Here is a 25,033-nt window from a genome sequence, read left to right as displayed (position 1 = left end):
AGAGGGAGGGTTGGGGAAGCATGGGGAAGCATGTGTGTGTGTGTGTGTGTGTGTGTGTGTGTGTGTGTGTGTGTGTGTGTGTGTGTGTGTGTGTGTGTGTGTGTGTGTGTGTGTGTGTGTGTGTGTGTGTGTGTGTGTGTGTGTGTGTGTGTGTGTGTGTGTGTGTGTGTGTGTGTGTGTGTGTGTGTGTGTGGTGAAGCGAGTGAAGATGGAGGAGAGAGCCTTGAGATCCTCATCTCGTCAGCTCTTAATCAGTGACGTTTTCAATGACTTTACTTTAAATTTAACTAGCAGAAATACTTTAGTGTTACCCTAAAGGCCTTCTGTTGTCCCTATCTTTCCAAGTTCTCTAATTATTAGGGTCTTTTAGCTTACATTTGTTTTTCTTTTACAAGAAGATTCTGATATTTCAATCACAATTATCAGAGATTTTATTAAGCTTAAATTACATTCTCTAGAGGGAAGAAGAGTCGGTGATATGATTGAAGTATACAAATGGGTGAAAGGGTATAGATATAACTAAAATAAAGGGTCCCGGACATGATACAAATTTAAAATCTCTGTATACTGAATACGGCTAGAAGCGGTGTACACCTCTCTGTATATCAACCCGTCCTCGACTCAAATCCATTCCATCCAGCGGTTGACACCACAGACGTATTCATAAATTTTAACATGCTGTTCATTCAAAACAGTAATTTTCTCAAGTATAAATTAATATTATAATATATTAGCATATTGTGCATATATAGGCATAGGTTAGGTTAGGTGTTTAGATTCTGTTGGCGATTATTTGTATTTGTAGTACGTGGGTGAAGCATTTACAGCGTTGTGGTTCGAACAAAATTCGTCAGTGAAGCACTTGTTCCGGAAGTGTTCGGACGTGATCAGTTGTGAGTCGTGTGTAAACCGTTTTTCATTCATAAATAGGGGGTTTGGCGGGTGCATGGAATCACTTTTGGGTCTTTGAAGAACGGGCTGGTTTATGGATGAAAAATGGTTTACACACGACTCATGACTGATGACGTTCGAACATTTTTCGAACAGTGCTTCGCTGACGACTTCTGTTCGAACCACAACGCTGTAAATGCTTCACCCACGTACTACAGATACAAATTATTGCCAACCAACCCGTCCTCATCAACAAAGGCCAAAGTCCATTCCATGCACCCTCCAAACCCCCTGTTTAATGTAAAACGGTTTACACACGACTTACAACTGATGACGTCCGAACACTTCCGCTCTACCGAGCCAAGCCTGAAGGCGGGAATGTTCGAAAGCAGCCGCAGCAGTTTAGGTGTTGGACGGGTGACAGTAGAAGGTCACCAGTCCCCACCAACACTCACAGCTGGGTGGACGGTCAGCCTTACTGTCTCCTGGGTGGGCTTCCGTGGAGATTACGGCTTTAGACGAGAACAATCTTGGTCCGTTATGGGTGAGGTGGCGAGGCTCCCGCACGGTGGTGGCTCTCGCCTTTGGATAATTTGTTTTGCTGTAGAAGTCGTTGTTCATCTCGCGGCTTGTGGTACGTATGTCTAACTTAATTACTCTAGTTTATGATGCCCGGATTATTAAATATAGTTATTTGATGCGGAGGTACCTTCTGTGTAGTTACTATATAAATGTTTATTTTTTTTTTACTTTTCAACCTCTTCCATAACAAGACTCAAAGTAATTGCGTAACTAAATCGGATACATGTTTATGTACTTGTAAATGCAACTTTTTCAGCTTTAATTGTAAGCGATGATGGTTTCATAACAAACGAGCTTTCTTTCTTTCTTCCTAAATATAGTCTCTTTACGCAATAGACCAGATATTAAATACTACATTCGATTAAATAATTAAGATGTGTAAAGCGTCTTTACTTCAATAAAATCTAAAATTGAATGCTTTAACAGCTTGTCGCTCATTACAGGCGGAGTATTTTGTAAAGAATCATCCTCGCAAACTTACCAGATATACCTTGGGAGATTTCGCGCAGGCTACTTCATTCTACTTGGAATACCTGATCATTAAAGCTACTTTAATAGTTTAATACTAAATTCAGGTTTTTTCCTTTTCTTTTAAGACTTTTAGTATACTAAAATTCACCCTAAAGTGGTCCTGAATCTAAAACTGCCACCACTTGGAGCCGTACCTACCAAACGTAAAATAAAGGCAGTGTCAAACTCTGGCAGTGGCACTTGAAGGTGTAGAGGCCTAGTTTTGGCTTTCTTAAACTGCATTAAATATTTCTAATTCTCTAAAGTGCAAGAATAAAATTTATTTGTAAACGGTAACACTTGATACTGGTTTAACTTGCCTCTAAATTACCCATTTCAGGATCTCTAATATTTTTAATTAAATCTTGCAAAGACTAAACTTCGTTTTCCTCTGCTTCAGACGGCCAGAGTTTAACGTTACGAAGCAGTTGCGAAAATCCTAAAGAATGTTGTAAATTCGCGCCGTCGACACAAGAGTTCCACGAATGTTGCCACGATCAAGGCTGTTGTCCCATAGATTGTGACGATTCTTCTGAAGGTAACTTGAAATTCTTGAACATAACTAGAATAAAAGTATAGTTTACTTTAGATACTGAACTTTACTAAAATTTTCAGAGGACTTGACTGAAAGTAACAGTTGCGACGCAGCTTGGTCATGTTGCCGTTTTCGTCCACAGTCGCAAGATTTTAAAGATTGTTGTCAGAAGTTTGGGTGTTGTCCAGCGTGTGGGCAGACCTCTCAAGGTGAGCAACCTCGTTGATGGCCTAAGTGGGTGGAGGCGTACAGCTTTACCGAAGTGAATGTGGTAGTTGTCAAGAATTTTAGTTTGCAGTGTAATTTCTCTAAACATGCATTAGCATCTTGAAACACATTGATTCTTGCATTTAATATGCTTAACTAGAGTTTGTGTTGTAACTTGATGTATGACTGGGCTTTGATTTATTCTTCCTGGGACATTTTTCACACTAAAGAGCTTGTACCCCCTCTACAGGTTGTTGCTACAACGGTAAGATCTATGGCTGGGGTACAGTAGTGGAAGACTATCCAGACTTTTGTATGCAGCTGGTCTGTGCCGCCCAGAAGTCCTCGGTGAGGCTATTGACGGCTGTAATTGTTCCAGTTAAACTGCCTCTGTCTTCCTGTCAAGGTAAAAATTAACATTGCAGAAGTTGACTGACGCATTGATGAAGACAGCCGCGGGTATTTTAAATGAAATTGGTTTATTAAGTTTCTTTAAAAGTACAATTTTTGTAAGTGGTTTTTCATTGACAATGCTTAACAATGTGGGTTGTGAAGATTCCTTTAAGTACTGGTGTGTGGACGAGACGGGTTTGGTACAGCCTGAAGGAGCCAGCTGGAAGCCAGACTACTGTCATCACTGCCAGTGTCACAACTCTACTGTACTGTGCAGTCGGCTTGAAGTACTGTGCCCTCGACCCCCACACGACTACTGTGTTGAGATTCCCGGCCCTTGTTGCCCTACATGGAACTGCTCAATGTGAGTATAAACACTTTGAAATTATGAAATAAAGTATAAATATTGTTTTATGCGCTATTGAAACGTTTAACTGCCTGGCCATCTTAAGGTTAATACGTTTCTTAAACATCTTCAGTTACAGAAGTTACCAATCTTATTCTAGATTTAACCTGGAACTTCCTACTTGTGAATAACGATAGTGTAGTTTACTATTACCACTATACAATGGGATAAAACGATTGAACGTTAGGTTAAAATAGTGTTAATTAAGAGGAAAGAAATTCTATTTCCCATTCCTAACAAGTCCCAAAATTAGACTTTTTATAATGCTATTACTTACATTAGAACTAAAAATGACTAGTGACCATAGTTACAATATGTAAACTTGACGGGTACTAAAACGTTCAATAACTTTAAACATTAGACATAAGCCATGAGGTTACTAGAATAATTGTCTGCTGTACTCTCACACCCGCCGTTAGAGGGTGTACTGACGACGGCGGCCAGTACCACGAGCTGGGGAGCTCGTGGTACACGAGTCCCTGCTTGTACCACACGTGCACCACCCGCGGGGTCGTGACCCGGCAAGAGTCGTGTCACTTAACGACGCCCGAACATGAGAGTTGTGAAGCCTACACTCCAGAGGGAGAGTGCTGCCAACGGTGGCGGTGCAGGTAGGACCCCCCCACTGTTGGGCACCATTCCTTCACCCCCCCCCCCTGTCCCATCCCAGATCCTTGTCCTGATCCCTTCCCAGTGCTATAGTCATAATGGCTTCGCGCTTTCTCCTGATAGTGCCCTTCTCCCCCCCCCCCCTTCTGACGGGACCCGTATAAATTTCTTATTCTTCCTTCTACGTCTGCCATATTTCCCCCAAACCCTCTTGCCCAGTTAATATTTCTTGTATTACTAAAAGAAGAATCTTGAGGATTCGAACCTATGCTCCGGTAACTAGAGCCTGTAGAGCAACACCTTAGACAACATCGTCAAAAGAACTGTAACTAGAGATCGGCACAAGTAAGGGGGGGGCCTAATGGGGGTAATAGTAAGGGGTAATGTCTTTTCGGACACCCACAAGTGGGGGGGGGGGTTTATCCATTTATATTCCTAGTTTGCTTGTCTAAATGATCATGTTTTACCTCCTGTAGATTCATTAGCTTAATTAATTTCTTAGCAATAGTGCTAATTAGCCTTTTAGTAAATCATTCCATGGTTCTTCACAACACAAGTTTAACCCTTAATTGTATTAAATACAATTTGTCTCGGTCCTTTAAACCACTCTGAAAAAAGGTTAAATTTTAGTTTGGTTAAAATTAAACTGCTCATTGATAATCCCCGTTCTCGCCTGATTATGCTTGCGGGGGTTGAGCTCTGGCTCTTTGGTCCCGCCTCTCAACCGTCAATCGACTGGTGTACAGGTTCCTGAGCCTATTGGGCTCTTATCATATCTACACTTGAAACAGTGTATAGTCAGCTTCCACCACATCACTTCCTAATGCATTCCATTTGTCAACCACTCTGACACTAAAGTTCTTTCTAATATCTCTGTGGCTCATTTGGGCACCCGTGTACTACAGTGGGTGTACTGACGAGTCTGGTGTGTACTATGAACTTGGCCACGAGTGGATTGGGTCGGATCCCTGTGTTGTATTGACGTGTACCGAAGGTGGCATAGAAGAGACGAGAGAGAGCTGTGTAGCCACGGGTCCTCCCCATGCTGGCTGTCACGGCTACACTCCCGCTGGAGCTTGCTGTCCCAAATGGAACTGCAGGTTTGTTTTTGGTCTCTGCCACTTCCCCCTTTTTTTAATCGCGACTGGGGGGGGGGAAGTGGATAAAAATGCGAAAGTGAAAATATGGTCAAACAAATGGTGATTATTTAATTCCTCTTAAAAGTAACGTAGCTTTTTGCGGGTTATGGCCAAAAATGGACGTAATTTTAAATGAAATCGGCTCGCTAAAGTGATGTAATGTCCGATTATTGCAGTGGTTGTGTTGATGACAGCAGTTATCATCCGTTGTTTGACATCTGGAAGAGTGATCCTTGCAGTACAAGCTTCTGCACGAGGACTGGTATTCAGACGTCGCTGACGGAGTGCCACCTGACCCCTGCCCCTCACTTCAGCTGCCAGCAGTACACCCAACCTGGAAAATGTTGTCCTGAATGGAATTGTAGGCAAGTATAGGGAGAGGAGGGTGATAAGTTTTCGTAAACATTTACACGTGTTATACTCTATGACCCAGATAATTTGTAAAGTTAGTGCGGCTTCAAATATTGGCACTTGTCAATTTTCACTGCAACTTGGGTTATCAATTAATCCAAAATAAACTAATATGCAAGTACACGGGAACGGTTGGCCGGCGTTGTCACTCTCGTATAGATATATTTATGCAAAAAATCTTAGTAAATTGTCTTTGTGAAGTGAGAAGACCATAGCATTGTCGTATTCCTAAATAAAATGGCTATACATTTACGGAAAAGTTGCATAGGTTGACACCAAATGATGAATGTTCCAAGAAGGGGGCAGTGTGTGCACAACAGGGAAGTTGAATTTAAGAAACGGTTGATGGATAATGGTGTGTTGCTCAAAGAAAACGGTTCTGAAGAGTTACTTTGTCAACCGGCTGTACATCTATATTTTTTAAACTTTAATATTTCGGGGGAATTATACAAGAGCTTGGCATGCAGTTCCCTTTTGAAGGGAACTGGTCTAGGTTGACATTGTTCATTCCGTACCCCTCAAACCATTCTGTGTCAGTTTGGACGGGACTAGGCCCAAACACCTGGCATTTAACTTTGGACAAACATGCTCTTGTAGATAGCTTATTCCTAATCATGTTAATTCTTTAAATATTGCAGACATTGTGTTAAAGCTCTCGCTTAAAGTCTGTAGTACCTTAATTACACATCATTGCTTTTTTTTCCAGTGGGTGTTTTGATAGTGCCGGAGGCTTCCGTGATCTGGGCCACGAATGGAGTACTGGTAATGCATGCTATATATTTAAGTGTACTAGAGAAGGAATTACACTGACGCTAGTCCAGTGCCCAGAGATTAGACCACCTCATCCTTCCTGCTCACAGTACACACCAGTGGGAGAATGTTGTCACAAGTGGAATTGCAGGTGCGGAACAAAATTTAATATTACTAGTGAAATTTGAATTAAAAATATTTTCATTTACATTAACAAATCATAATTTTCAGTGCGTGTATTGACCCTAATGGTCAACAACATTCATTGTATGAAGTGTGGAAGTCTGACCTCTGCACCACACACTTCTGCACAAGGACTGGTATCCAGACTACCAGAGATGCTTGTGACCTTGGGCCGGCGCCCCATCCTAGCTGTCAGAAGACTGTTCCTGTTGGAGAATGTTGTCCCGACTGGATATGCAGGCGAGATACTTTAGATTACAAGAGAATCTTTAAAGTTGTGAACAAATCATAGCAGTTTTATTGAAATACTTGGACTTAATTAGCTGGTTTATATTAAACTTGTAAAAAAAAAGTTTAGTTTTTTCTCAATCTCTTGCAGATAATTTTACTCTGGCACGATTAGTAATACTATAGTTCTTCTGTGCTCGTAAGTTTAGCTAAAAATTTCACTTAAACAACCCCTCAAACCCCAATATATTATCAGATGGCTAAACATGTTACTAAAATGTTATTCCAGTGGTTGCTTCGACTCTACTGGGCACCACCATGACATGAACTCTAAATGGCGCACCGGAGACCCTTGCCTGATGTTCGTGTGTACAGAGGAAGGCATAGTCCTCCAACGCTTGATCTGTGAAGAGACTTCTCCACTGCATCCTAGTTGCTATGCATATAAAGCTCCCGGAGAGTGTTGTTCCAAATGGAATTGCAGGTGAGCTTGGAACGAATATTTCGGTAGCATCTCTAAAATTAAACCGGTTTATGAAGGCTAAGGCATAACTTTTTCGTTTTCCAGCGGGTGCCTAGATATCGCCGGCGTCAATCACTCGTTGTATGACGTCTGGAAGACCGATTCCTGCACCACACACTACTGCACAAGGGATGGCGTCAAGACCACGCGAGAGACTTGCACCTTGCGTCCAGCCCCACACCCCAGCTGCCAGGCGGTTACTAAGCTTGGGGAATGTTGTCCCGAATGGCAATGCAGGTGGGTCGACCGTGACAAACTTTAATAGAAATACAGTAAAGTTTACAGGTGGTTTACTTTAAATACTCACCGAGTCTTTTGCAGTGCGTGTCTTGATAGTACTGGAAAGTACCACGACTTGGGCAGCAAGTGGAACAGGGATGATGTTTGTGTAGTCTTCTCCTGTACAGAAGCTGGAATAGTATTAAGCCATACAAAGTGTGAAGAGACACTACCGCCCCATCCTGACTGCTACAAGCACACTGTAAAGGGGGAGTGCTGTCCAAAGTGGAACTGCAGGTAAGCTTAGGCTGACGTACAGAGGGCTAGGTATGGGGGTGGTAGGAAGGCTGTATTTTTTTTTTAAACTTTGTATCGATCTTTCAGTGGGTGTATTGACGCGGCGTTGAAATACCATCCCTTGCACGACGTATGGAAGACTGACCAATGCACGACTCGTGTTTGCTCGAGGGATGGCATACAGACTACACGAGAAACCTGTCAACTAGAACCTATACCTCACCAGAGCTGCAAGAGACAAATTCCTGTAGGACAATGTTGTCCTGTTTGGAACTGCAGGTGGGTAATTTTCTGGCCACTTGCAGATAACCGTGCCGTGAGCGGTTATCTCGGCATTGTTCTCCAGGGTGTACTATACCACTGAAACTCTGTACAGAATGTTCAGAGATAATGCAGGGTGTGCATAGAAATAAATGGGGGGGGGGGCCGCCAAACTTTTATATTTGTAGTTATTATTCAATGCCAATTTAATAGAGTATACTTTAGTTAGTAAAATAACAGTCTAAAACTTAATCTTTAAAACTTCTTCCCTCTCAAAGAGTTTCTACAAAATTCTTCCTAGAGGAAGGGAATTTACTAAATATTTTGCCGTGACTTCTCATACAGTGGCTGCTTTGTGAACAAGAATTATCACAACATTGGAGAAGAATGGCCTGCGAAAAACGCCTGCATGATCTACACCTGTACCAAGGAAGGACTGAAGATTAATAGTGTGAAGTGTATAAAAACACCCCCGCCACACCCTACCTGCACTCGGTACACCCCGGATACAGAGTGCTGCCCCACCTGGAACTGCAGGTAAATATTTTCTAACATACTGCATTACCGTAGTGTCTAGATTCGATGTACTTGTATACAAAAATTGTCTAGTACTGGTTCGTTGCAATATTCGCAACTCTGGCCACATTTAGTCCTTTAGCAACTTTATTAAAGAGCGTTAATGCAACTTTTGATGACTTTACTTTTTGAAAAAAAATCATTTTTACCGTATAAATACGTGAATGCTTAATGGGTATTGAGATTAATTTGAATAGGTGTATTTTCCAATGGCTTTGGTGCACATTGATATTTTAATAAACTGCAATGTGCACTATTTGCACAGTACCGAAATATTATTTTGAGTCTTGTCAAAATCATTCACCTAAAATTAAATTTGGGAGCGACTTGTCTTATTGTTATTTAAACAGTGGCTGCACGGACGATGATGGTAAATTCCATCCCTTAAATGATGTCTGGAAGACGGACGCCTGCACCACGGAACATTGTACCAAGACTGGCATCTTGTCTACTGTTAAAGAATGCACGTTAGGACCGGCACCAGATCAAAGCTGTGTAGAATTAACCATGCCTGGAGAGTGTTGTCCTCGGTGGAAGTGCAGGCAAGTTGCTGGCTGTTATACATGGTTAGTTTACATAAGACATTAACTAAAGTCTCAATTCTTGGTACCAAATTTCTTGAAAATTTATAACTACAAAGAATCTAAACTCTACTTGGACCGCGAACCAATTCCTTGAACAAATGGGGTAGACAACTGTTTAAGTTTTGCAAATAGATTTTAATTTAAAATGCTTACTAAGTTTTTGAAGTTGTAGGCAGAATCTGCATCTAATAAACGTGACCTCACGGTGAGAATAGCTTGAGCTACAAAACTTTCGTGTTTAGGTATAAACTTATTTCACTTTCACCATGACCCAAGATCTATGAAGGAACTAAGGTTAGCCATTTGCTTCCTTGGGCACAACATGGAGCCCTGTTAAATCTCCAGAGGCAACTGAAGGTTGTAACGTATGTATCAAAAGAATAACAAATTCCCTTTACATCATATTCTTGTCTAGAGGTGTAGCTGGATACTAGTTAAATTAAAGCATTGAACGTGTGTCCCTAGGTGTTCTAACTGATCCAAATACTAGTTTTCTTCGGCTTTAATTTCCCTGGAAGTCCCCTGTGGAAATGTTATGTTCCTTGCTAGAAATAAGCCTTACTTGGTACTTTACTGGAAAATTGTAGTTTTTAAGAATAAAGTACTTAAAACCATTGCCCAATATTTGTAATTAGGGCTTCACTATTAAACGTTATCGCAAATCTTTGAAAGTATATGCTTTAATACAAAAGTGCTAGATGACGGAAGCAAATTAAATTGCCTAGATCGTAGAAAGTTAAAAAAATAGAGAATCTAAAATGTAATTTTAGTAGAATAGTCCCACATTTAGAACAGATTTTTAAATGCTGTAACTTCCGTTAAGCCGATTTTCTTAACTGGCTTGGACTCGTAAAGCGGCCGGAGGGTCTTTTCAGGTAATCGGGAAGGTTGTGATGCCTTTAGTCATCCTCCAGACTGGCTACTCTTTTTTTTTTTTCCCCCCTTCATTGCCAACTAACATTCTGAAATCTTGGCATTGCTCTCTACACAAGACTTAAAAATTAAGATTAAAAGTTTAGCAATTATTTGTTTCTAATGAAATCTTGTTTGCTGAAGTGTTACAATTATAATCTAAATTGTTTAAACGACCCGCTTGCTCAGTTGAAGTACTGAACGTATTTCATGGGGCGACTGTTGTGATTTCAGAGGCTGTTTAGATAAAGATGGTAAATATCACGATGTGGGTAAGGACTGGAGCACGGAAGACCCCTGCACACGCCTTCTCTGTACTGAAGGAGGAGTCGTGGTTAACAATGTAGAGTGCAAGAAGACTCCGGCGCCCCATCCAGACTGTTACGAATATACCCCAGTGGGAGAGTGCTGTCAGAAGTGGAACTGCAGGTTAGTTGTAATTTTCTGGGTGGGGAAGGGGTGTTAACATCTTGGTGTAATACTTGTATTGTCTTTTTAAATTTGGGTAAAAGAAAGTTTAACCATTTAGTCGGGCAAAGATTGCCTAAAGGTACTAAACTAGCGTCATTATTTTAGATTTGCGAAGCTGTGGCAAAACTTTGCTTCCTTTGCAGACTTGATACCGAAGATCCACTTTGTTTTACGTTTAAAAGGAAAATTTAATTTTTTTTTTTTTTTTGGGGGGGGTTCTGCTTCTCCTACGGCAGTTATAATGCCAAATTAAAAACTTGAGGTCTAGTACTAACTAGAAGACTAGAGATCTTAATCCTGCAGTATTACTATTCACCCTGAAATCCTTTAACTTATATTTAGTTTAATTTCTGGAGAATGAGTCAACATGAAGTAGTGCTGTGGGGTCAACCCTACTTTTGGGGGGGGGGGGGAATTAAAGCATGTAGTCAATCCACATGTGTTAGGTTTCGAAAAGTTGATGTCTGGGGCCTAGTGAATTATTGAAGTAAAAAAAAGACTTGAATGAACTAGATATAAACGTTTAAAGTTTGCGAAAGACTGGTGGGGGGGGGGGGGTGGAAATGCTATGAATTCTCCAGCCCCCCCCCCCCCTCACTGTTGTAAAACATGCCACCTATACTTGGCTTCTTCCAATCTCTCCTCACACCTAACATGTATACCTGTAACGTTCACCAGTTCAGGAACTGATTGTTGTATACCACTAACTTTTGGTAAATTTCCCATTCAGGGGTAATTCTTAGCTTTGCAGTGAAGGTCGGGAGGAGACTTTAAATTTGCGGTTTAAACTACCTACCTTGAGGTGTTTCCGGGGCTTGGTGTCCCCCCGGCCCGGTCGTCTACCCCGGAAAGCTGAATGACAAATCTGCTGCACTCTTAAAAATTAAATTTATTCTTCCCTTCCTTAACCTCCATGCCCAAATGTTATGGCATTTACCATTTAAAATGGAAGAATTAAAATTAAACTCTAATGACACTATTTTTCCAGTGGCTGCACAAACTCGAAAGGAATTTATTACCCATTGTACAAAGTTTGGAGAGAGGATCCCTGCACTACCCACGTGTGCACAGGCTCTGGTATACAGGTTACCAAGGAGACCTGTGCCCTAGAACCTGCGCCCCATCCCTCCTGCCAAAGGGTTACGCCGCCAGGGAAGTGCTGTCAAGAGTGGACTTGCAGGCGAGTACCGTACTTGGTTCAAGGGCGGGTAAGGAAAGGTGTTGGGGGGGGACTCGCTATTTGTTTACTAAAATCTTTACGTTAGTCTATAAATATCTCTAACTTTTGAGTCTTCGTGAGTGCGCGCATTTGGGGAAAGGAAAGACATCTTGGTCTTTGGGAGCTTGCTAAATAGTAAAGTAGCATCTTTCGGTAACTTGAGAGATAACGGTAGAGTTAATGTTTAGGGGTGTTTGTATGAAACCAGTGTTGGTTTATAATTTTACTACCGTCGGTAACTTAAGGTTGTAGACTCAACTTGGCTGAACGTTGGCAAATGTTTTTTTTTTTTTTCCTTCAATCGGTTACCCACCACTTTCAGGCAGTTTAAGTGGCTTAAGAATGTTAGTCGATAAAAGCCTGACGTAATTGGGTGAATTTTTTCTCCTAAAAGATCAAAATTGTTTACTTTTATCTGGGCAATTAAAACAAATTACATGGGTTCCTTCAGCTAGACAAAGTTATAAAATTCAACACTTTATGCATCATTGGAGGGCGGTAATAACAGAAGTCACAAAAGGGAAGTGTAGGAAGATAGTGTGCAAAAAGAAACACTCGCGAGTTTGTAAATTACTGGTCCGGTAATTTGGGTTTAGAATAACTAAACTGCTTCAAATATCTAAACAAATATATGATAGTTTGATGGGTACACTACTCATAAATCTGCTCTAGTATAAAGATAACTAGACCTATATTTTTAGCTGTTCCATGTAGCTTGATTCGTAAATGCTTTATAAGAAAGATTAAACTTTATTAAAAGTAATATGTATTTTGCTAGTTGCAGAGCTTGACAAATGGAAATGCTTAACAGATGGTAATAGTAGTACTAAACACTTTCACTCAAATTTTACATACGCTTAAAGGTAATCCAAATTAAACTTATTCTCCCCCCCCCCCCCCCCCCCCCTCTCTCCCCGCCCCCATGTAGCATTTATAGGGAAGAAGTCTAAAACTAGAAGTGCTTGGTTCTATGACCAATAGGAAGTGTTAGACAAAAAGCAGACTAGTTGCTAAATATAGTATGGATTAAGTGTGAAATACCAGAACTACTCTTAAAAGTATTGCTGACCATTACAGAGGCTGCTTTGATGCGACCGGGAACTTCCACGACCTGGGTGAAGAGTGGCGTACAAAAGACCCCTGCACGAGTCTCCTGTGTACAGGAGGAGGAATTCAACCAAAGTTCCTAACTTGTATAGAGACGCGGCCACCTCATCCCGACTGCCTCAGGTTTATACCTTCTGGAGAGTGTTGTCCGAAGTGGAACTGTAGGTAAGGAGAAATCTACCGTTTTGGGAAGCTGCTGTTATAAATTTTTTGATGGAACTTTTGGTTAATAAGATTTGATACTTTCAGTGGCTGTACGGATTCGACTGGAGCATACCATCGGTTGTCAGAGGTCTGGACACCTGATCCCTGTACTACCATGGTCTGTACAAACGCTGGGATAAAAACTACAGTAAAGCACTGCTCCTTGGAACCTGCTCTTCACCAAAGCTGCCAGAGGTATACACCTCCAGGGATGTGCTGTCCAGAATGGAAGTGCAGGTATGTTAAGATTATAATTGAGCTTTTGATCTTTTTATCTACTTGCAAAAAAGGGGTAAATATGCCTACTGGCATAGCCATGTAAATATTTTAGATTTTACAGCTTTAAAGTTTAACTAGAAAGTAGTGCTAAGAAATTGATAGTTTCTCAAATTTTGAGTAGATGGTGTAATGTAAAGTTGAAATTTAGGAATTAATTGAAAACCCTAATACTAGATCATTGAACAAATCCACATGGGCCGTGATGAGGGTTCGAACCTAATCCCTCCTGATGTGTTGATCCCCTGATTTTTTTTTTTACCGTCGTGGCGCAATAGATAAAGGCGCATCTGCTATCTTTGACGGAGGTTCGAACCCTTCTCACGACCCTTGTGGACATGTTGATTTGATGCATCACGCTATAGTGACTTCTGTGCGTACTAGGGCATTAGTACTCGTTAAGGGGGCCTGACAGCAGAGTGGACAGCACTCGGGATTCGTAATCCTTAGGTTTCAGGTTCGATCCCCGGTGGAGGAAGAAAAAAATCGGGGTTTTTACCCTGATGCCCCTCACTAATCGGTAAATAGGTACCTGGGAGTTACAGCTGCTACGGGCTGCTTCCTGGGGGCGAGCAGCAAGAGACCTGGTGAGGACCGGGCCGCGGGGAAGCGAAACCCCCGAAATCATCCCAAGATAACGAAAGTAAAGGGGGTTGCCTGGGTCGCTCCCATATATATATTCATATTCATCCAAAAATGTTTATTAAAATGAGTGACTGGCACCATATCTGGACGTTTAATGATACTTAAACTGGCGTTCATAATATCCACTCCCTTGAAAGTCTAAGATTTAAAATAAACTTGACAAGACCAGTATTTACCTTTTTTAGTTTCTAAGCATAGCCAGATTGTCTAATAATTTAACACATTTCCAACATGTACTTCAACAGTGGGTGTGTAGATAACAACGGTACATACCACGTGTTGTATAGTGCGTGGAAGACTGATCCCTGCACCACACACACTTGCACGAGCGCCGGCGTCACCACTACAGAACAACTCTGTCCACCACAGTCTGCGCCTCACCCCGGCTGCCAAAAGGTTACGTCGCCTGGAGAGTGTTGCCCTCGCTGGCAGTGCAGGCAAGCTTAAGTCTATATAGTTTTTGCAGAGTTAAGAAAAGTTTGTAATTTATTGCGTAGCTCCTGTACGGAAGATGGCAGGATGGTAGTTTTTAAATTTGCTACAGGAACAGACTTTGAAAGCTGCTACACGACTTACATTTATTAACTGTAATGCACAAATTTCCCTTTAGTACTAATAATGTTGGGAGGGTAGTAAAGGAAATTGTACAGTCAGAATGTAAAGTGTGGGTCTAATATAGAACTGTTTCGCTAAAGATATTAGATGGTTCCACCCTCCTTCCCTCCCCCCCTCTTTCGTAAGCCTGTCATTTGAATCTTCACCCCCCCCCCCTCCCCCTTTATCTGAACCGATTAAGTCTTACTCGTGTAAGACATTCGAAGACTGTCTAATTAAAACACTACTTTTCATAATCATTTTCGACGCGAAGGTTTAATAACAAAAGGCCACAGTCATTATGGAACTGCATACACCTTCCCAGTGGCCGCAGCTTATAAACCATGGCGTAATTGTTGGTAGGCAGTATCAAATGTTACAACTTTGTAATCACCGTCTGCCTCTAGTGGGTGTACAGACAACACTGGAAGGTACCATCCACTGCACAAAGTGTGGCAGACAGATCCGTGCACGCTACACAACTGTACAAGTGATGGCATAAAGACGATAGTGAAGGAGTGCCGCGTTGAACCAGCTCCCCACGCCACCTGTCAACGCTACACTCCCCCAGGAGAGTGTTGCCAGGAATGGCAATGTCGGTACGTAACTTTTGTGTTTTGAAGTTCCTCTGCAGAATGGTTTGGCGTTAATTGCACTTAACCAAATGATTTACTTTTATTCTAAAATGATAAATGCTGGGATGGCTTAAGGCTTCACCAGCCTGATTTTTTTTAATAAATTAAATTTAAGACTTTGTAGATTTCAGCGGGAGGTTAGTTGGTAAACTTTACCTAGACTGAATTAGCGTTGTATTCAAAGAAATTCTAGTTAACGCAGAGTACATATTCCTATATAAATAATTTTAAAGGCTTATAATTGTTAAATTTTTCTAGCATTTTAAATTTGCAATATATTGAAGGTCTTTCTCTCAAACTCTTCTGTCGGTAACTGTTCCTTGTGCAGGTGTCGACGGTATGTGGGGAGGGGTTAGATTAGTGCATATTAACAACGCTTATACATTAACTAGCTAAAGGCTACCGAATGGGGAAAAATGTCATCGTGTAGATGGTGTCCCACTAAATACGCAGAAAAAAAATGTAGAAGTTTTAATTTGCATGCTAGTAATAGTAAAGGTATTTAATAACGTTGTAGATTCTTAAATAGCAACCATCACAGCTGCACAAATAACAATTGGCACACTGATGCGTCTTGCAGGGGATGCATAGATTCGAAAGGAGAATTCTATGAACTTGGCCAGAAATGGCGTACGGAAGATCCCTGCTTACTGCTGGTGTGTATGGAAGAAGACATTGCTGAAGAAAGCATTCATTGTATAGACACGCTACCTCCTCATCCAAGTTGTTCGAAGTCTGTACCACTGGGAGAATGCTGTCCTCGGTGGAACTGCAGGCGAGTTGACAGTTTTGGTTCCAAAGGTGTCCCATTAGACAGGTGTGTTTAGGTTGTGTTGATTATTTGTAGTACGTGGGTGAAGCATTTATAAGGTTGTGGTTAGGAAAGTCGGTGAAGCACTTGTTCCGGAAGTGTTAAAACTTAATCAGTCGTGTGTAAAGTTTTTCATTCATGAACGGTGGGGAGGGGGGTTGGCGGGAGCATGGAATCACTTTAGTCTGTTTGGACGATGTGTTGTATATGGATAAGAAATCCTTTAAACCTAATGAACAAATCCCCCAAGGGCCGTGACGAGGATTCGGACCTGCGTCCGGGACCATCCCAGACACTGCCTTAATCGACTGAGCTACGACAGGGTTAGAGAGCTGAAACAAGTTCTACTGAACTTGCTGGATCCCGCATCCTCAGAGGCACAAACCAGGATTTTACTAAACTCCCCTCTGCACCCGAGCTGTATCAATAGGCCGTTCTCCCTCTTCGCCCTTGCATCATTCTCCCGGACGCAGGTTTGAATCTTCGTCACGGCCCTTGTGGATTTTTTTCCTTTCAACCTAATTTTCTCATAACTTTATTTTTCAGTGGTTGTGTTGATGAGGCTGGGTCGTACCACCAGCTATACGAGGTGTGGAAGACTGACGCCTGCACCACACACTTCTGCACAAGCGCGGGAATAAAGACTGACGTGGAGACCTGTTACATAGGTCCTGCCCTCGACCCAAGTTGCCAAAAATATATTGCTCCAGGAGAGTGTTGTCCTGAATGGGATTGCAGGTGAATAGCAAATGGCACTTGTCAAGTTGATTAAGAGGGGGGGGCGTTCCCCCTCCCTTCCCCCCCCCCCCCCCTGCAGCACTTAAAGATTGAAAAATGCTGTATTTCTATAACAGACCATAACCCAAGCCTGGCTTGGGATTTCTTTGTTTAGAGTATCTAGTTTTCTAGTAATGATACTGTCAGTTAGAGGATATAGTTTATAGGAGTTTGTAAAACAGGGCAATTTTAAGAAACTAGGCAATTTAAATTAAACTTATTGCCTGCAGATAAAATAATATCCTAAATTTTTGCCAAGCCTTGAACATTACTTTTCAGATTATTTAGCCCTTATGATAAAAGATTAAATGGCACTTCCTGTACAGTTTGTTTCCAAACAAATGTAAAGTTACTACCGGTGTTCAAACTACTGGTAACTTTCAGTGGCTGTACGGATCTCAACGGTACGTATCACCAGCTGTACGACATCTGGAAACCTGACCCGTGCACTACGCAGTCCTGTACACCCGATGGCATAGAATCTACAGTGACGGATTGTTACTTGGGACCTGCTTTCCACCCCACCTGTCAAGAGTATATCCCTCCAGGGGAATGTTGCCCGGTGTGGCAGTGCAGGTGAGAGGGACTGTAGGAATTTTACTTCGTTAACGTCTACTACGCTAGTCTGAAGAGCCTGTCAAATACTTAATACAAAGGATTCTCTAATAGTACCTTTAAGACTAGGCGTTAGTCTCTTTTATATATATATTTTTTTTATCTATTAATACTTTATGAATTTCAGAACGTCTAGTCTTGCATAAATTACTTCATAATTGTAACATTTTACGCAAATAGATATGGTATCGGCAGATCAGTAGGTTGCCGGCAGTAACAATGCAAGCACCGTACAATGTTAAAAGCAATGACATTGTTTTTAACATTGTATTGGCGCCTTCTTTTGATCATTTTTACTTGTTTAACACTGAATTGCATTCAGAAAAAAACTCCTTGAATAACTAAATTTAAGATTCTGCATATACATTAAAAATCCTCCATCGATCTTAGCAGTTTCTACCAATGCTGTTTACCTCTTGACACGGCCTGGGTGGTTGTCTAGTCTCTTCTGTGGATACAAGCAAATGACCTGCCCCGGCAGCCGATTGAATCATCTTGCAAATGTTACAGCCAAATTCATTGTATTTATGCAAAGCATAAATACAGTCATGAGCAGTCAATACTTACAAGGAAGTGTCCTTGTACCGGGACGGGAACAATCTGGAGAAAGCGCTGTCATTACCCTTTCCAAGGGCTATATAGTAAAAGATTTAGGATGGGAAGGAACGGCGCCCAACCACTTGGACGGTCGGGGATTGAGCGTAGATACCCGTCGCTCTACCGTCTAGCAAGTGCAACCCGTTCTCGCAAATTTAATAAGTCAATATTGACTTATTAAATAAGTGCATAGGTGACATACTTAACATAATAGATACCCTTAAAAAGATTCATAGAAAACACCGACCTTACCTAACCTTGTTAGTATCTTAAGATAAGCATCTTATTGCTTCGTAATTACAATTACCTAACCTATAATAGGTATAGGTTAAGTAATAATTGTAATTACGAAGCGATAAGATGCTTATCTTAAGATACTAACAAGGTTAGGTAAGGTTGGTGTTTTCTATGAATCTTTTTAAGGGTATCTATTATGTTTAGTATATCACCTATGCACGTAGTTAATAAGTCAATATTGACTTTACGAATTTGCGAGAACGGGTTGGCAAGTGTGATCCCGGGAATAATTAAACTAGGAAATGAAAGGGGGGGGGAAAAAATCCTGCTTATTACAAAAGTTTTAATTTTTTCAGCGGCTGTACAGATGATGACGGGACTTACCATCCACTACACGAGGTGTGGCAGAGGGACGCCTGCACCACATACACCTGTACGATCACTGGCATACAGACTACAGTGACGGACTGTTACCTGGGACCACCTCTCCACCCGACCTGCCACCAGGTTACTCCTCCAGGGGAATGTTGTCCAGCGTGGCAGTGCAGGTATGTGGTTTCGGGTTATTCATGCCCGTGCCACCTCTTTGGTGGCTTAATCTTAATGAATCTCAAGAGGTACTTGTCCTTTAAATATTGCTAATGCTTGTTCGGGTTGGAAATGGATATCTGGAGGCCTGGTATTTAGAATAGTGAAGAATGTCCTTAAACCATACTGAATTCGCGCTTCAAATTTGATGTAAAGCAAGCCTCGTCTTATTTAAATAGAATGTGTAAAGTTCGCGTAATGGCGTTTTATAGGTCTATACATCTTTTTCAGTGGGTGTACAGAACATGATGGAACGTATCATCCACTGCACGACGTTTGGAAGAGTAATCCCTGCACCACACACGCTTGTACAACCACTGGCATGAACACTACACTGGAGAAGTGTAGTCTGGGACCTGCCACCCACGCCGGCTGCCAGAAGGCTACTCCTCCTGGGAAATGCTGTCCAGAGTGGAACTGCAGGCATGTTTGTTGAAGGTCTGTTTCTTATAAATTGTCATATTCTAATTTTAACATTAGCTGAAGTTGGTTATTTTATTCTAGTGGTTGTGTAGTCAACGGTACGTACCATCCCGTTAACCACGTGTGGAAGACCGATGCCTGCACCTCCCTCAAATGTTCCAACAATGTAATCGTAATCATAAAGGAGAAGTGTGCGCTAGGACCGGCTCCCCATCCTGGTTGTCGGGAACATTTACCCAAAGGGCAATGCTGCCCTACATGGAACTGCAGGTACAGTACCCTTAATTTTTGTTTAAATGTAAAGTTCTTCAGAAAACTATCAAACGCGTAGCTTCTGCCCAGCATGTTCCAAAAGTTTGTTTTTACTTTTATTGCATGAAAAGATGAAGGGGATGGTAACGATTGGACTAGACGGGTTTATTATAGATGCAGCAGTGTTGGCATGGGTCTGTCTAAAGAATTCCCTGCAACTTGTCTCTCTAATTGTAATTTTACGTGGAAAAATCAATGACCAATATTAGCAGAATTATAATTCGGAATTCAAAGTTTTACCTTAATTGTTCTTTGTAAATGCTTTCAGCAACTGCGTGGATTACCTTGGAGGTCGCCATAGTGATGGAGAGACTTGGCAAGATCCCCACAACCCTTGCAAGCACTGCACCTGCAGAGGGGCCAGTGTGTCCTGTGCAATTCAAGACTGTGCCCCACCCCCACCCTGGCCTTGTGACCCTCCGAGGTTCCCCGGCCAGTGCTGTCCAAACTACTGCCAACGTCCGTGAGTACAACATGGAAATATGCAGCGTGTCTAATAGATTGATTATACAAGGCCACAAAACGCTGCGCAACCGCCCCAAATTATCTTTTGTAATTCGGATGTGTTTGCAGTGGCATTATAAATTTTAATGTTTACAAACTTGGTGTTAATAATTTTTTACCTTCTGCAGCACGGCTACTTCCATATTCTCGCCTGGCGACCATCACGGCTGAGTGTATTGATGGCCCAAGGAACGTCTGAAGTAGTTACTGTACTTCAGATAGTGCTTGTGTGGAGGACTGGCATTAAAGATCTAGTAAAAGATGTTCTTGTACACCCCTAAACAAGGGTAATAGTTTTGATACACATTAAGCCAGTCTTGTCAAGATTACTGTAAATTGTCTCGGCGCAGTTAATGTATTTTCTAGTTGCAGGTCATTTAAACTGCATGTACATAATTTTAATTACGGACTTTAATATTGTTTCAGTATCCCCCAACCAAAAAAATGTAAATTTGCACATTGACCCACAAGTAAAAGGCTACAGCCTGGACGTGGCGGGAGGGATCTTGTGTGTACCTCCAGGATTGTTAGGGAGGGGGGGGGGGAGCAACTTGTGCTACAATTTCCTGGCTGTTGTGACCGTACAAGTATCCCGACGGTCCTGCAAATAAAACCTTGTGAGGTCTGAAAGTGAAGACTATTATGAAAAGATGTAAGAATTATACCTTGCCCACATGTGCCCAGTCTCCATCACTGTCCACGTATAAACTTCTAGTCCCGTCTGTCTGTCTATCTCTCTCTCTCTCTCTTTATTTTCAACTTGGTTGCACCCCGAATGCAAATCTGACGTCTGAACGTGGCTTTGAAGAGTAAATATTATAACCACTTAAACTAATGATAGTCCATGGCACCTTAAGAAAATTTCTCATCCTAGATATCTTGAATGAGGATGTAGGGCTGCGCCCCCTTTCATAGGTGCATTGGGGCAGCCTCGACATCACCGACACTCGATAAAATCGCCAATAATGTAGATTTTTAAAGACTAGCTCCATGCATCTGATCTCCAGTATTGAACAAAAAATAAATTAATAAACAATGTAAATAAAGAACTTAAACAATCGTTGCAAATGAATTGTGGGGTTCAGTCCCTGAGCCCATTATGTGCCTCTGTAACCCTTTCCACTACCGCCCACAAGATGGGTATGGGGTGCATAATAAATGAACTTGACTAACTAATTAAACCCAACTGTTTGTAAAGCACCTCGCATTCAGCACTGTACTGTAGCTAGCAGGATAAGTAATTGGTACAATGGGGGGGTTAATATAATTAATCTATCGACACTCATTCATGAGTTATCGGCTTTAGTTTCTAATTTCTTGATGTAGAGAATATATTAGTTTTGCTATATAACGTATATAAATATTAGTTACAAATTGTCTCTATAATGTGTAATACTTGTGTACATTTGGGATCACCTAGTATGCACGCGTATTAAATTTATCACGCGGAAAAATTCAGCCACTCGTTGTATAATTTCACCAAGAGTGCAATATGCTGTATTAATTGTATTTTACCGCAGTAGGTAATTATATTCTGGTCTTTCATTATGGAACTACTGAAAGCTCATTTACATTGAAGAGGATAATCAGATGGCGATGCAAATTTTATCTTATTATGCAAATGAGTTTTATTTTGCCAATAGTGTGTTAAACGATCACTCTTGCTCCTAGACTACCTGGCAGTATCCTGGAAATTTAGACACCATTTTCAGGAACACGAGTTTGTGACATGTTCTGAACGGTGGTTAACTACGATGTTCATTTGTCACTTCCCAAGGTGCTAAGTGATTAGTCTCAACCATGGCGCATGTTTACCATGGTTGTTAATGTTCTTGCTTGCCTCTTGTTACGATGAGTAGCCCTTGCTCACCACTGTTTACGGTAGTCGAGTCATTATTCGTAAAGACACTCGCTGCAATTGGACATCAGACAAGAAGAGTGTTATAGGCTATGAAATTTAGTTAATTTGGCTGGACTTAATGGACTATTAAGGTTAGTGTTTACTAGCTCGGGTACTCGGCGTTGATAATTCCCTATCATAACTGCAGCCAATTTCACTATACACTAAAATTATAACTAACCGTCTTCTCTGGTTTTCAATAAACTATTAAAGACAAACGGCTTAAATTGTTTAAAGCAACATCTTGTCAAGCATGTTCCCGGTTTGGTGCCATCTTTTGATGCTTGTCAAGCATGTACGTAAGTAATTATCTACGGAACTTGCTTGGGTTAACTACTAGGCTGCAGGCAGGTTTCCTCATCCTGGGAGCGCCCAACAGGTAATTATTTACCACATGTGCTGGATGTAAAGACTGATCTTGAGTCTTGATCTTGAGTCTTGATCTTGAGTCTTGATCTTGAGTCTTGATCTTGAGTCTTGATCTTGAGTCTTGATCTTGAGTCTTGATCTTGAGTCTTGATCTTGAGTCTTGATCTTGAGTCTTGAGTCTTGAGTCTTGAGTCTTGAGTCTTGAGTCTTGAGTCTTGAGTAAAGACTGATCTTCAGCGAGATGTTAATGCGGTAAAATTTTCATGGTTGAAGTTCCATTTTGGTGTCTCCTGTAGTCCTATTTTTTCTGGCTATTCAGTTTTGCTGATTGCTGAAGTTCCATAGTGTTCCCTGTTCCATCTTTCTGGCAATTGAAGTGCTGGTTGCTGAAGTTGGCTCTTGCTGGTTGCTGAAGTTGGCTCTTGCTGGCTGCTGAAGTTGGCTCTTGCTGGCTGCTGAAGTTGGCTCTTGCTGGTTGCTGAAGTTGGCTCTTGCTGGTTGCTGAAGTTGGCTCTTGCTGGCTGCTGAAGCTGCTTCTTGCTGGCTGCTGAAGCTGCTTCTTGCTGGCTGCTGAAGCTGCTTCTTGCTGGCTGCTGAAGCTGCTTCTTGCTGGCTGCTGAAGCTGGCTTCTTGCTGGCTGCTGAAGCTGGCTTCTTGCTGGCTGCTGAAGCTGGCTTCTTGCTGGCTGCTGAAGCTGGCTTCTTGCTGGCTGCTGAAGCTGGCTTCTTGCTGGCTGCTGAAGCTGGCTTCTTGCTGGCTGCTGAAGTTGGCTCCTGCTGGCTGCTGAAGTTGGCTCCTGCTGGCTGCTGAAGTTGGCTCCTGCTGGCTGCTGAAGTTGGCTCCTGCTGGCTGCTGAAGTTGGCTCCTGCTGGCTGCTGAAGTTGGCTCCTGCTGGCTGCTGAAGTTGGCTCCTGCTGGCTGCTGAAGTTGGCTCCTGCTGGCTGCTGAAGTTGGCTCTTTCTGGCTGCTGTAATTCCATCATCCCAAAAATGAAAATGTCTTGTAGAGAGGTGACCGAGATGACGGGTTGGGTCGTCCACCCCTGCAGACAAACCTTGACTTGAAAGCTTGTCTGTGGAATTAGTTACACAGCGGACTCTCCCGCCAGAGTTATACAATTCATACTCGACTTACCTTCTCCCACAGATAGTGAATAAACCAAATTTAATTGCTTCTCCCTCCCCCCCTTTCAGTCCCGTTCTGTTGGAATTGCCAGTGCAGTAAAGACATAATTGCTCGTTTTTAACCTGTATATCCTAGCAGTTTGCAAGTAATTATCCCTTCCGGAAGGTCGGGGCTCCTGGGTCGATTGAAAATTCTGAAATTTTGGGAAGGCTACACAAAGCTTTTCTACTTAAAATCTTCGAATGGTTCATCACTATATACATGAGGTAATGTTTCAGATCGTCGACTATAACTTATTTTTAACTGTTGTCCATGAGGAAGGTGACTCGATCTGAATCGTTCTAATGAGGTCTATAATTGACTACACTTGTATGATGGTTTGTTCATTGTCTGGAGAACTGTCAAGGTGACCGGAGACGTCAATAGTGGGCTGAACATGTAGGTACCAACATGTAGGTAGGTTGGGGAGCCGGTCGGCCGAGCGGACAGCACGCTGTACTTGTGATCCTGTGGTCCTGGGTTCGATCCCAGGCGCCGGCGAGAAACAATGGGCAGTGTTTTTCACCCTATGCCCCTGTTACCTAGCAGTAAAATAGGTACCTGGGAGTTAGTCAGCTGTCACGGGCTGCTTCCTGGGGGGTGGAGGCCTGATCGAGGACCGGGCCGCGGGGACACTAAAAAAAAAAAAGCCCCGAAATCATCTCAAGATAACCACCTGTCACGCGTCATTTAAGCCATGGTTCCATATTGCTGGGCATGGCGGGTGTGCAGCGACCTCATAGATGATCCGGTGCAAGAATGAAGCTCAGGTTTGGCATGAGATATAGTGTACCTCAAAACTCTTATCTCTCTCTTTTTAGTTTTCCCAAATTCCTTCTCACCTGTCCCCCCCCCCTCTCTCTCTCTCTCTCTCTCTCTCTCCCCTCTCACTTCTCACCTCTCATCTTTAATGTACTTTTAACCTTTGTTGCCTGGCTGTGCGGTCAAGGTGTTAGTGTGGTGAGTTGTTCATGACTCCCAGCGAGTCTCTGCTTCATTATTAACGTTCTCGGCGAAATGCATCAATCCGTATGAATTCTTAATGTTATAGAAGAGCCGAAAGAATAGTGAGGTATAGACGGAAGAGGGAGATGGAAGAGGAAAAACGAGGAACTAGGGAAGACAGTGAAGAGCAGTGGTTTTTGTTCTACTGGTGACGGTTGCACGCGTGTAGTCAGGATGGAGAAACACCTCACCAGCTGTTCTCACACACACACACACACACACACACACACACACACACACACACACACACACACACACACACACACACACACACACACACACACACACACACACACACACACACACACACACACACACACACACACACACACACACACACACACACACACACACACACACACAC

General features: G+C 42.2%; 2 protein-coding genes across 2 annotated transcripts; one reads left to right on the top strand and one right to left on the bottom strand.

The window, feature by feature from the left end:
- Positions 1-1,309: 1,309 nt before the first annotated feature.
- LOC123751690 (kielin/chordin-like protein) lies at positions 1,310-20,646 on the top strand. The gene is made up of 30 exons (XM_069332460.1): positions 1,310-1,525; positions 2,384-2,521; positions 2,599-2,727; positions 2,976-3,131; positions 3,281-3,482; positions 3,944-4,135; positions 5,039-5,233; positions 5,449-5,637; positions 6,390-6,584; positions 6,665-6,856; positions 7,134-7,328; positions 7,413-7,604; positions 7,689-7,883; positions 7,971-8,162; positions 8,490-8,681; positions 9,071-9,262; positions 10,451-10,645; positions 11,676-11,867; positions 12,984-13,178; positions 13,263-13,454; positions 14,384-14,575; positions 15,140-15,331; positions 15,948-16,142; positions 16,725-16,916; positions 17,340-17,531; positions 18,761-18,952; positions 19,224-19,415; positions 19,497-19,685; positions 19,996-20,190; positions 20,360-20,646. Exons 1-30 carry the CDS (start codon positions 1,432-1,434, stop codon positions 20,400-20,402), a joined length of 5,388 nt encoding a protein of 1,795 aa, XP_069188561.1. The 5' UTR covers positions 1,310-1,431; the 3' UTR covers positions 20,403-20,646.
- A 1,872-nt stretch (positions 20,647-22,518) lies between these two features.
- Positions 22,519-23,479, bottom strand: LOC123752726 (uncharacterized). Its single transcript, XM_045734753.2, has 2 exons — positions 22,826-23,479; positions 22,519-22,731 (listed from the first exon to the last, which is right to left on the bottom strand). The coding sequence occupies exons 1-2, from the start codon at positions 23,477-23,479 to the stop codon at positions 22,519-22,521; spliced, it is 867 nt and encodes a 288-aa protein (XP_045590709.2).
- Positions 23,480-25,033: the final 1,554 nt, after the last annotated feature.

This window comes from Procambarus clarkii, chromosome 4 (genome assembly GCF_040958095.1).
Source record: "Procambarus clarkii isolate CNS0578487 chromosome 4, FALCON_Pclarkii_2.0, whole genome shotgun sequence".
Taxonomy (NCBI): Eukaryota; Metazoa; Arthropoda; class Malacostraca; order Decapoda; family Cambaridae; genus Procambarus; species Procambarus clarkii.
This window is presented reverse-complemented; position numbering and strand designations above follow the sequence as displayed.

Excerpts from the sequence above, each read along its gene's own strand:
- LOC123751690 (XM_069332460.1), top strand. The coding sequence starts at position 1,432 with ATGGGTGAGGTGGCGAGGCTCCCGCACGGTGGTGGCTCTCGCCTTTGG. Across the intron at positions 3,132-3,280 it reads GCCTCTGTCTTCCTGTCAAG|ATTCCTTTAAGTACTGGTGT; the intron begins GTAAAAATTAAC and ends TGGGTTGTGAAG. Across the intron at positions 7,884-7,970 it reads TGTCCAAAGTGGAACTGCAG|TGGGTGTATTGACGCGGCGT; the intron begins GTAAGCTTAGGC and ends TCGATCTTTCAG.
- LOC123752726 (XM_045734753.2), bottom strand. The coding sequence starts at position 23,479 with ATGGAATTACAGCAGCCAGAAAGAGCCAACTTCAGCAGCCAGCAGGAG. Across the intron at positions 22,732-22,825 it reads CTATGGAACTTCAGCAATCA|ATCAGTCTTTACTCAAGACT; the intron begins GCAAAACTGAAT and ends ATCTCGCTGAAG.